The sequence below is a fragment of the Platalea leucorodia genome (assembly GCF_965183815.1).
Source record: "Platalea leucorodia genome assembly, chromosome: 4".
Taxonomy (NCBI): Eukaryota; Metazoa; Chordata; class Aves; order Pelecaniformes; family Threskiornithidae; genus Platalea; species Platalea leucorodia.
Genome location: NC_138826.1, coordinates 118,174,555 through 118,186,874, shown reverse-complemented (window position 1 = coordinate 118,186,874; position 12,320 = coordinate 118,174,555). Strand labels below are relative to the sequence as shown.

Sequence of the window (12,320 nt, the reverse complement as noted above, 5' to 3'; positions counted from 1 at the left end):
GAATTTATTCTCAGTATTACCTACTACAAGGAGAAATGTGACTTATGAGCCTTTTGTAGACAAATAGTGCCAATGCATATCCCTTTCAACTCTATCAACTGTCCCAGTTAGTATGCAGCTTGAGGGCTGCTCGCTCCTTAATCTTGTCCATGATCTTTAATGTGGGCATGATTTCCTACCAAAGCATTTCTTACCATTTGTGAGATGAGACAGTGAGACATTTTGTAAGTAGTGTGCTGCTTTAATATTGCTGCTGCATAAGACTGCTTTGCATAGACTACAAACAAAACAGAAAGACACAGAGGGGAAAAAAAAAACCCAAAACCTACAACCCCTTCACTTAGAGGTGAACTGAGCTTGTTTAAAAAAAAGTATAATACACTGGAGTCTTTCAAAGTCCTGTGGAGCTCTCTAGCAGAATTTTTGCCTCCAGGAAATTCTGTCTGTGCCAGCTCCAGTTCTTGAACGGACCCCCACAACACACCCACCAGCATAAAGCCTCATTTATGGCTCTTAGTTCAGATGTTGATCCTTCAGCTTGTGTTCATTTAGGCATTTGCATATATTTCTTTAGATGAACTGACCAAGGCAAATCAGTTACTGTAAGGTAATAACTTGTGTACTTATACAGAGGAAGAATTAAGTTGGCAGTTGTTCAGATTTTGATATTTTACCCACTTATGTATTATGGGAAGTCATTTAAGTCTTTGACTATGGAGAACAAATTGATATAGATCAAGGAGAAAGCTAATTTTCCAATTTTGGCCTTATTTTTCTGTTTATAGGTGTGACTATAGAAATTTAAGTCTGAAGGAAACATAGCATTGATCAGATTTAATGCAGTCTTGCAGAAGTGTTTTCTTTGTTGTTTTTGAAATACAAAGTCACAGAATTAGCAAAGGGGAAGCAAAGAAGAAATGAAGGAAAAATCGTTCCCCGAATTATGGGGTTTAATTTTTTATCAATAGGTGTTCCTCATGAGCCCTAGTTTGGCCTTGGCAAAGTCTGAGAATAACGCTTATTCATGGCTGAGTTACCAGCTATAGCTATTTCAAAATTATGTTGGGTAATTCCTTGTTATGATTTATTGTATCCCAAGATGGACAGAGTAAATTTATTCTTTGTACATTTCTTTGCAGAGAAACACATTAACTGGATAACTAGTGAAAATGATTGATATGTTTAGTCCCTGTTTTCTTTCAGGGCTTCAATAATGAAGCTCATGAAGTCAGAGAAAAACCTTTTCCTGATGCCTGTCACATATTTTTTTTCTTTTTCTGAATTTGCTTTATATTTATTCTATTTTAGCAAGCAGACTGCTTTTTGTTTTGTTTGGTTTGGTTTAGGTTTTGGGTTTTTTTCTGTTGCTTTATTAAAAGGACAGCTAGTTTAAAAATTAATGATAGGTCTACTCTGAAAGATCACATATTGCAGTTCCTCTATACTCAAGATGTGGTCACTATGTCACTATTAAATTAGTCCACAACTAATTTTCTTTCTGTAGTCCTGTTACTTACATACACAAAAAATAGTTCTACTAGATCCCTCCCTGCTGCACACAAGTCTAAAATATTGTCTTTTTTTCTTTTGTAATAAGTAAAAGAACTAAACACTAGTTAAAGGGAAAGTTCTTAAAATAACCTGGGAAATAATATGCAGTTATTTCCTATGTCGAAGCTAATGCTTTGTTCAGTTTCCGTATCTTCATGTCAATAGAAGATCTTTAAAAAAATCATTTTAGTGTACAGAAATTTTTGTATTCTTAAGACGGTGGAACAAGAAAAGTAAGAACAGTGAATAAAGGGAGAATCTATATCTTTCTCTCCAGCTTTTTTTTTTTTGTTATTTTTCTTTTTCTGACTGAGTGATGTGATCTCTGTTGAATCAAATCATCTATTGATTTCTTTTTCCCTTGGGTAATTCATTCATAATTAACATCTTCCAAAACTTTAGTTTACTATACATGTATCATGAATATAAAAAAAAAAAAATCAACAAGACATCCCAAAAACAACCTAACAAAAAAAAAATAGCCCAAAACCACTCAGCAAACTCTCATTTCAACAATTTCACTTTGTTGCCAAATTTTTACTGAGCGTCACTTAAGGTTTCTCTGTTCAGCATCTCTCTGTGGTGTCAAAATAGTTCAATATCCACACACAAATTTCTGGATTCCCACACTAAGGCATGTGTAACTTCATAGTCTAGTTTACAGAGTATGTTTATTTACAGGCATACATATTGCTAAGCAACTGTCCCTTATAGATGTAACAGTCTTTTGCTTCCTTTCAACACTTCATGGTTTTATGTTCACTTTCAACACAGAAGTTTCGAGTATATTTATCTTAGGTGGCTGTGAGTGGAAGTCATTAAAGGATATGCCTGTAATATGCTGAATAAAGGCAAGCTGACTGATGCAGAGTCTAAAAGTGCTTTATGTGCCTATAACAGGCTTGACAACCTGTTTGTCTGAAATACTCCACCCAATTAACAGGTGTTGATCCTATTCGGAAAGGTGGGGTGTAATCTGATTTCTCCAGGAGACAGGTGATTACTCCACCCAGATAGAAGAGATAGACCAGAGACACTCTTTAGATCTAGACTGTGGTCGCAACTTAAATTGCTGCTGGGCTTGGTGAGACTGCTTGAGCTGAAACCAAGCAGTATTGTTCATTTCTTTGCTAATAAAGCCATGCCCAAAATGCGGGACAGGTTTACTTACAGAACAAAACCAATTTTGTTTTTAAGTTATGGTCAGAAAAGAACTGGGACCTCAAGGCTTCCCAATGTTTTGAGTTATTCCTGAAATACTCTTCTGTTCCTTAAATAAATTCATTCTGTGCTGTAGGAAGTACATACTGCTGAAAAACATAACAATTCAAAATAAAGGAAGCTTGCTAATGCTCATGGAAAGGTTTAATGTACAACAATCATGCTGTGGCTGCAAAATCCTGAAAACCCACTTATTTGCTGGACTGCATCCACAAAAGACTTTGTTTCGTCTTGTTAGCTACACATTTATCAGATGTACAAAAATATGAGATGTCATTAAATCGGGTATTTAGTGCTGCAGCCTTTTCTTGGCATCCCTCTATCTGTTCATAGGTCCGGAACAATTATTATCTGCATCTACTGAATGAAGGTTTAAGGACTGGAAACATGTCTTGTAATTTGAATATACTGAATACAGAAAAATTTGGAGAAATTTTACTTCTTAAGATTGCTAGGTCAGATGGTTAGTGCTAACAACAAAAATTTGAAGGCCTGATGTGTTTAGTCCGTGCAGTCAAGGGAGGCATCTTTAAAGCATGGCTTCTAATGACTTCTTCTAATGGCTTTTGGTTTACGACTGTTTTCAGGACAGACCCTAGGGACTATCCCACCTGGCTTAGCTACCTCCATGATTAGCCTTAGTGGTGAACTCTGGGCCAAATGACCAAACCAGTAGGGACCACCAGATTTGCAACTAGGTAAGTAGGCAGGCAGGGAGACATTTTGTGTTTCACCCTCACTAACACAAAAGAAGAACCAGAGGAGCTTTCCATCTGCTGTGCAAGTGTGCTGACAATACAACTGTTTGCTGGTATGGCATGCAGTTTTGTGGCTTGAAGGAATCAGGATATATCTGCTTTTTTTCAGCGGCTTTTGTTTATCGTATACTTTGTTAGTTGGCTTCTTTTTTCCTGTCTTGATGCTTTAAAGGTTTAAATTCATGCAGACATCCTGCAACTTGAGTAAATTATACATTTTAAATATTCTCATGAACTCTTGTCATATCAAAAAAATCAGGGAGATAACAGGCATAACTTAATTGGAAAGATAACTGGAAGGACAGTAAGCTGTACTAGGCAACCAAAACTGTCTTCAACCCTCATCAGCACCTTCAGTCTGAAATATCTCAGGGCATATCTTGACAGCAGAGGAAAATCTAAATATGGAATTAATCAATGGTTCCTCTGTAATGTTGGCAGTGGTCACCATGACTAAAAGCAGTGCCATTCCTGACATCACCAGAGGGGTCAAGTCCTCCAGATCATGATCCAATATAAAGTCCTCCAGATCGTGATCCAATATAAGGGCCACTGGATCTACAGGTCTGTCAGCTTTTTCAAAGCTCTGAGGTGGGAAGACAAATACAATTAGAATTCACTCCACAAAATAACATAGATTTATAAAAGATACTAGGTATTTTGTTTACTTAGACATATTCTAGGTTTATATTGGATTTGTGTGTGTGTGTGTGATGTTATACACACTGCTTATAAGGCTTTGACTAATGGGGATGTAATCCCCAAGAACTAAGTTAATAGAAATTCCTTTCTGTACCACAGACCCCGATACTTCAGCTGCTCAACTAACTTCACTGAGCACTGCAGACTGACTCTTTTTCAGAGGGCAGGATTATAAAACATTGATCCTGCTAATTGCAAGGTACAATAATGACAAAACAGGATGGAAATGATGTAATTGATCCAAACTGCAAGGGGTACACAGTAATAAATCATAGTCTGCAAAAGTTTTCGTGCCAGCTGGCCTCTCCTGCTCTAAAATCATACACCTGCCTATACAGGTTCAGCTGGAAGGTTATCTCATTGAGTACAGGTGCCAGGCATCGTTCCCCCACCCTTTAAGGCCTGTACGAAGCTCCTAGTACTTGGGGACTTTCTTGTTACTGCCAATGCAGCACTTAGCACAGTAGCTTTGCATCAATGCTACCAACTAGCTTACTCCAATAAAATAAAATTTAAGAAGAGCATTGCATTTTAACAGGACTGGAATAATTTGCTTTGTTCCATGCCTATTCTGCGCCTGTTTAAGCAGACTGTGCTCTTTGACCAATGCTTTTAAGTGCTACTGTAATAGAAAGAGGGGAACAGTAACAATTTTTAAATAGTCTTACTACATTTGACAAAAACTTGCACACAAGCAGCAAGAGCTGTGAAAGCATATGCCGTGTAGAGCTCACCCTGAAGAGGACTTCCTTGCACGTGCTTACTGACATGCTGAAGCGTTTGCAGGATCTAGCTGAGAGTCAATCATCTATGTACATGGCAATCACATATATTTATTGCGCTAACACTCCAGAAATATTTTCCTTGAAACAATGCTGCTACATGCTGGAAAAGATACCTAGCCGATACAGCTGCCGATCGCAGCTGGCAGTAGCCCACTAGGAAAAGAGAGAAGTTAAAAAGCTCCCTGATAAGTCCGAAACAACTTTCAGCATTGTGATAAATGTGAATGACAGCAGTAATATCAGTGATTACTTATTCTCCATGGATATTCCTGACCTCGCCACTTGAGAATTCAACTAATTGGACAGAAGAAGAACAAAAAAGTAAACCTATTAATTAAACTCATGTATGGGACTTTATATGGAAACTGTCCATCCACTTTGATTTGAAAGACAAAACACGTATTTTTTTTGTTTGTCCAGCTGTTAGACGATAGCTTTAAATCCCCCTGTCCATCCAGTTTAGACAAAACCTTCTGATATTTTAATCACTTGGCTATGTGGGAAGGCTGAAATAAAGGAAGAATATATTACAGGGTCTGATCCTTATCTGGATTAAATCCGCGGAAAACTGTCGAAGCTAATGATACTGTAATGGATTATTTAGCCTTCTACTTATTGCTCTGCGTAATCTGGCCATTTGCATTTGCTGTAATATCTGAGAAGCAGTGTGGACATCAGTGCTAGTTAAAAAAAAAAGAAACAGCTTTCTTAAAATAAGGAGAAAAATCTGGATATTAGTTAGTCACAGGGACTTACCCTTTAGCTTCCACTTAAAAAGATGTCATTAAAAACTCTTCGCTGCGTCGGTAATCCAGATAGAAGGATGTAAGTTCCAGGCTTCTGGAGGACAGATAATTACTGGAAACTCATAAAACCCACCTAAATTCTGTTTTAATTTTCATACGTGGAGCAGATGTTTTGACAGATGGATGGACTTTATTTTTGTAACTGTCCGGGAAAAGTCTGCATAACACAGCCTAATCAGTGTTACATATCTGTAGTGTTTGTTTTTCAATCTTTCTGCATTTGGCTCCTATGCTTTTGGTTGCAGACATTTTCTTTGTAATTTATTTTTTCAGGCTAATCTCTCTCTGCATAAACCTTTCTATCAATTTGATATATAAATATTAGAAAACTCTTAAAAAATAAATGTGTATGTTTGGTTAGTAAGTCAGACATACTGATCTTCATATAGTAGGTGCCCTTCTGGAAAACTTAATTAACACTTTTTCTTCTCTTCAAGACAGGCCCTCTGCCCTTATACATGGTATGTAATATTTGGAATTGAAATTTAGAGTTAAGATCTCTGTCCAGACACACTGGACCCATTTGACTTTAATTTACACTCTAAATGTAAGTGACAGTCTAATAATTTCTCAACTTGTTCTACAAATAGGAGTTTAGTACAGCAGAATTTGCAGTGGGGTTGGTGCTTTGGCTGCGTTACCATGGTATGATGCAAATGGTTTTAGCCACTTTCATTTCAATAAACTGTCAGCATAGAGCTGAGCATCTGAACCTCATAACCTCCTCAGTCAAGTTTAGAGGAAGCATAAGCATCTATAATGTACCTGAAGTTAAAAGCTTTTTCTCACTCAGGAATGCCCAGTAAACTTCTGGGGCACTGTTCCTTCCAAGTGACCAAATGAACCTTTAGCTCCTGTATGCAAGGTAGAATGGATTCAGCTGGGTGTCCTGCCCTCATATGCCAAACCAACCCCAGGAAAGCCTGTAGTGTCTGCTTGGGCTTTGGTGAGGGATACGTTCCATATTCCTTCAAGCAGAGAAACAAACTGGATTATGCCCCATGTTTGGGGTGAGTGCTTCAGCCACTGCACATGGCAGAGCCAGGACAGGGCACGAACCATTTCTTTGGCCATGCCTTGGAGGATATTGGCAATCATGCCATCGCAGGACTGTTTGCAGAAGCAGCTCCAGCAGTTACACTGTAAAAAGAGTAGCTACCTAAAGAAGTTCCCTGTCAGGACAGAGACAGAAAGACCTTGCAGGCTATGCTAAGAGGTCTCAGACATGAGCTTAGCTGCTTGGATTTTAAGACAGAGATACTTCTGCACAAGGCCAAAGGCAGAACCTACAGCTCTTGGGGAAGCCTTATACCATTTATTGAAATATAAATGAAGATGAATCCTCTCCAGGGCTAAGCAAGATAAATGAACGGGGATTTTGAGGACTGCAGTAACTCCCACATGATGTACCTAATTTTCTCTTTGAATATCCACCTCAATCATTCTGTACCATATGCAATCACTTATGCTTTCTGCTGTATGTATGTGTATATAAACTCAAGCTTTAGGGCATAAACCAGTGTTTAATTTTATATAGACAAGAACAGTTTCCTAATATTAAGCTGCCCATTATAATAAACAGGATTATTAGGTGGAAGAATTTATAATGATTCACTATGGTGATTCCAGTGCTCCTCTTCTTTAAGACTTATTTTTGTAACCCATCTGAGTAATATGTTCCTGCCTACGGAGAACTTTGCAAACCTTGAATTCATTTTCATTCACATTATTAGGCTAAAAGTATTTTAAAATCCCACTCCACCCTGCTTTCACAAAAGGAAAAAAAAACTGATTTCCACCTGGAAAACAATTTTTAAAAGTCTAATTTTCTTCCTTTGACTGTTTTGCTTGACAAAGAACAATATTCAAAGGGTATGGATATGTCCAGAATATGTTCCCTTTGAACAACATCCCTTTCCCTGGGAAAATGAAGATGGATACAAAGGTACTGGGAGGCTGAGCTCACATGCAGACACAGTGTTTAAATTCCCTGACGATTTGTTCCTTACAGCTTCTGGCTCTGGGTTACTTCCTCATCCTCCCGTGGATATTTTCTCCCATCTGCTGTATTTTACCAAGCTATTACATTTCTTTTGTTGTCTTTGTGTCCTTTGCAGTGTCTTACACTCTGAGATCATGTAGTGAAATGCCTTGTTCTGCTGGCACAGAGCTTCACACTAACAATATAGCGCTGGCCCGGGGGTCTGGCAAGGGGAGACGTTGCTGCCAAGTGGGACAAGCCCCGTTGGAGACACCCGAGTCATTCCAGGCCTCCAGCCAAGGGGGTCAGGCAGTTGCTTTGTAGTCGAGTTGACATAGCCACCGGTGTCGGGACTGGCAGAGCCGTCTGCCAGGTTTCACAACTGGAGGTACCATTGTAGGAGCCTTTCACTGAGGGCAGGACTGGGGAAACAGACTGAAAATGGGAGTTGGTCACCCAAGTCTCATGTTGTGGTGGGCCCAAGTCACCTCACTGCACACACACTTTCCTTCATCAGAATATCTTCAGCATACATGTGTGCTGAGATTTGGAGTCTGAGCAAATCATTCAAAGCTGCTAAAGTTGTTACAGTACAGATTTACGGGAAGGTTTTTTTTTCCCATAGCCATGTAAACTGGGAAAACCTAATATTCACCATCATGAAGCACACTCTTGCTAAGTTCAGAATATCACTCGTAAATGCACAGGTACAACATTTCCACACATCATGCTGTACCTATGCAGCTGTACTTGAGCACAGTTAGACAAAGGAAGAAATCTGATTACCCTGCAATTCAAATCAATGCGCCTGTTGCTATTGTTCCACCGAGAACAGCACCGTCTCCCAGGCAGGGCAGAAACTTCACTTTGAACTTCCTGAGTTGACAAGGGCTTAAATCAGAACTGTAACTTTACTTTGATGTCATTTATTGTGGTTTAATACCCCTCTCTATTTATTTTTTTACAATCATGTAAGATATATAAAGAAACCTAATCTGTTAGGGAGGTGTATGAGAATTTACTGAATAGACCTTAATGGTTCCTTTATGTAGCTATAAAACACAGGGAAGCTATAAGAGCAGTCTGAACTGGACTAGGAACTTTAAATGTTATATAAATTTATTTGTCATAGTCAAAGGTTTATTGCTATAGGTATTTACCTTCCCCATTGTTTAACTAGGTTGTGTATTTCTCAGACATCTATGGTAAAAACCATGTTGTACAAGGCATTAAGGAGAGCTTGAAAGCAGGGATGAATAAACTAAATCTGCTTTTGGAAATATGTTATAAATCTGGAGTAACTTTACTGATATTAATGCAGTTACACTACTATCAATACTGAATACTTGAAGCTAAAACATGGCTATGATAGAGTTAATTCCTCTCCCCCCAGGCTAATCTGGAATAATTCAGTGAAGCTGATGATAGAATTTTTCTTAATTTCCATCCATAGCAATCAAAGAGGACTCTGCCCCTAAACTAAGTAGGGTTTTCCATCTCACCTTTAAAGTATTAGCTATCTAATCCCTTCTTGCTCTATATTATAGATAAGCAGCTGAACAGTATTTAGTGAATGCATATAGAGTCACAGGTCACATGTTGTTGTAAATCAGAGTAGTTCCTCTGAAATCAGCACAACCTGGTTTGATTCCCGCTGGCTGTGGATCTAGCCTGTGTACTTACAGCATTTTGCAAAGGTACTTGTCCACTGGCCTCTTAACATTGCATGTCCTTCAGGCAGGCAATTTTTAAAAACTGTAACAAACCATAGTAGTAGACCACAAAGACATTTTTTAAATCATGATACATCAAACCAGACAAGGCAAAGCACAGTTCTACTGAGACAGTGGTGTCATTAAATTCAGCCAGATACAACTCTTAAGTAAGAAAATTCTGAATTATTAAATAATGTACAAATCATTGGTCAGTTTTAAATTATGTAGAGTCAAAGTCAGATGCTCCATCTGAAACACAGACTATCAGAGTTTAAGAAAGGATCTGTTTCAATTTTGTTCATTTGTAATGTTACGTGAATTTGCAATATTTGCCCATGTTTATTCTTGCACACATTTAATTATTAACACACTTTCATGGGTTTTCCATATTTCTTTTATTAAAAGGAACAAAGGACAACAGCATTAAGAATAATATTGAAATATACATCGTAATTTTGATGATTTATGCCAGGTATTTGTTTAGTACTCTACCACTGTGACAGTGGAAAGCAGTCTGTGGATACATATATATATAATAAACGTATGTTCGTGTTTATACATGTGTAGGAGGAAGAATACGTATGCACCAGAAATTGTGTGTGTTTTTATTAAGAAAGTTCAGAATGGAAAGAATTAAGAAAGGCCCCTGGTAACATCCATCTTTATTTCTTATAATTTCCTGTTGGATTACCTTAACTATCTCTACGTTTTCTCTTCCATCTCAGTTGGAAAGATAACTTAAGTTATCAGCAGTAAGCCAAGGATGTAGTAAGATTCTGTACGCTTTTCTTTGGGTGCTGTTTTTAATACATTGCTATTATCTGTTACGCAAATAAACAACAAAATTGGAAGACCAATGTCATTTCAGTACAGTCCTTTGTGTATATGCGTGTATATGCACAGTATTTTATCTGTGTAACTTTGTTGCTCTTCCCTGTGGTGGCCTAAGGCATGCCTCAAATCGCACATGCATTTTACTGGCGGAGCCATTGTTTTGTGTTTGGGAGTATCTGGTTTAATTAGCAAGCAAGTTACAGAGAGGGATGTTGCCAGTCGATGAGATTTCTGTGGAGGCGGTAGCTCACGTGGTGTTTCCATGGTCCCTGGTCCACTTGGAGAAGTGCAGTTGAGTGCTGCACCAAAAAAGTCATCAAATATGCATAGAAAAGTTTCCTTCATTTTTAACACAAACTTTACTGGAAATAGTTTTTTATTTCAATGTTCTTATTTTTCTCCTATTTGAAATCCATTATTTGTAATTGTATCAATAGACTGATTCACAGGCATTGACATATTTCTTTTTCGTTGTTAGACCTGATTGAAATAAAAATATTAAATAAACAGAAAAAGTTGACATCTTGACTATCAGGTTAGACATTTCCATTTTAATAATATCAGGCATTAATAATGGCATTTTTGTTAACAGAGAACAGATAAAGTTTGTACTAGGGACTGTTAGTGTTGCTATTAAGTTTCAATTGCTAAGAACTAGAATGACTCATGATGGATAATTTATTTAGGTAAAAAATGTAAAGTCCAAGTCTTGCAAAGCTTATATTTGAGGGGCTGTCAATAATTGCATTTAAAGTTTAGCATATGTATTCATCTTCGTAAAACTGGCCCCTAAACACAGACAATGGGGGTGAGGCAGCATTCATATGATCGTTAGAAATTTTGTATCAATGATTTGTTTTTCATCAACTCCTTCCATCTGGCCAGTCTTTCTTCTAATTGTTACTTAATTGAATACAAGCAAACAGTTGGTCCATTTTTCTTCATTATTTCATTCTGACACATTTCTATAAATGGGTTTTGTCTTACAAACACAGCAATAGCATAAATTACAAAGATGAAGCGTGTCTGAAACAAAAATTAGGAAATTTTTTTGTGTAATCTTTTCTTCAGGGGTGGATGCTTTATTAAATGGCAACAAAGATATTTAAATGAGAACCTAAATCAGGCTATTTATTAAATGCTTAGCAATAAATAAGCTTATAAACAGCATGAAATGATCACACTTCTAAAATCTATTCATTCAGCCATATATCACCAATACAGAAGAGCTTCCATTAGTCATAATCACTGAATTAACTTTGTGGATATGTTTTTTCCCCCCTTTTCTTTGCAGAGAGAATGTGCTAATTTCATCAAGGTGCTTAAGGCTTACAACCAAACGCACTTGTACGCCTGCGGAACAGGGGCTTTTCATCCAGTCTGCACCTATATTGAAGTTGGAAGCCATCCTGAGGTAAACTATCTTAAACCAATATTTTCTTTTTTCCTCTTTTTAATCTTTAGCAGTGCTTAGCCACAACATCTTCCTGCCAAAATGCACTCTCACTAGTTTCTGTGGCTCGGTGAGTGGATCTGGTAGGACCTGCTCCTGGATCAGGTGCTGACGTGCTGATTGATAAATCACAGCAGAATCTGTACTTTTCTCCCCTACACAGCATCTTTTCCTCCAGGGGCTTAAATAAATATGAGTAAGCCCATTCTGCCTGGTTCATGAAGTTAAAAGCTCTCACTTTTTTTTTTGGTCAGGACAAATACCAGCTATAAGGAGGGTAGTTCAGCCTGTGTACTTATTCTGGGACCAACTCTGTCCTTTATTCTCCTACCAGTCAGTACAGTCTGACACCGTGGCAGCTTTCTCCCAGCTGGGAATTAAAATAGTGTCACACATTCATAAATCCCACTTCTCAGATTTGTCCTAACACACCGACAGTTTTTCATATGTGACCTACGTTTTGTTTCCTTACTTTTTAGTGAAAAATAAATCACTTTTCCTCTCTCTTTCCCCC

The 12,320-nt window shown here is 37.8% G+C and overlaps 1 protein-coding gene across 1 annotated transcript in view; it reads left to right on the top strand.

Annotated features, from left to right (window-relative positions):
* SEMA3A (semaphorin 3A) overlaps positions 1 to 12,320 on the top strand; it is a gene marked incomplete at its 3' end in the record, with an annotated part of 171,668 nt that overhangs the window by 56,855 nt on the left and 102,493 nt on the right. The window contains exon 4 of the mRNA XM_082309095.1: positions 11,648 to 11,767. Within this exon, the coding sequence (XP_082165221.1) occupies positions 11,648 to 11,767 (120 nt within the window). The remainder of the gene's footprint in view (positions 1 to 11,647; positions 11,768 to 12,320) is intronic.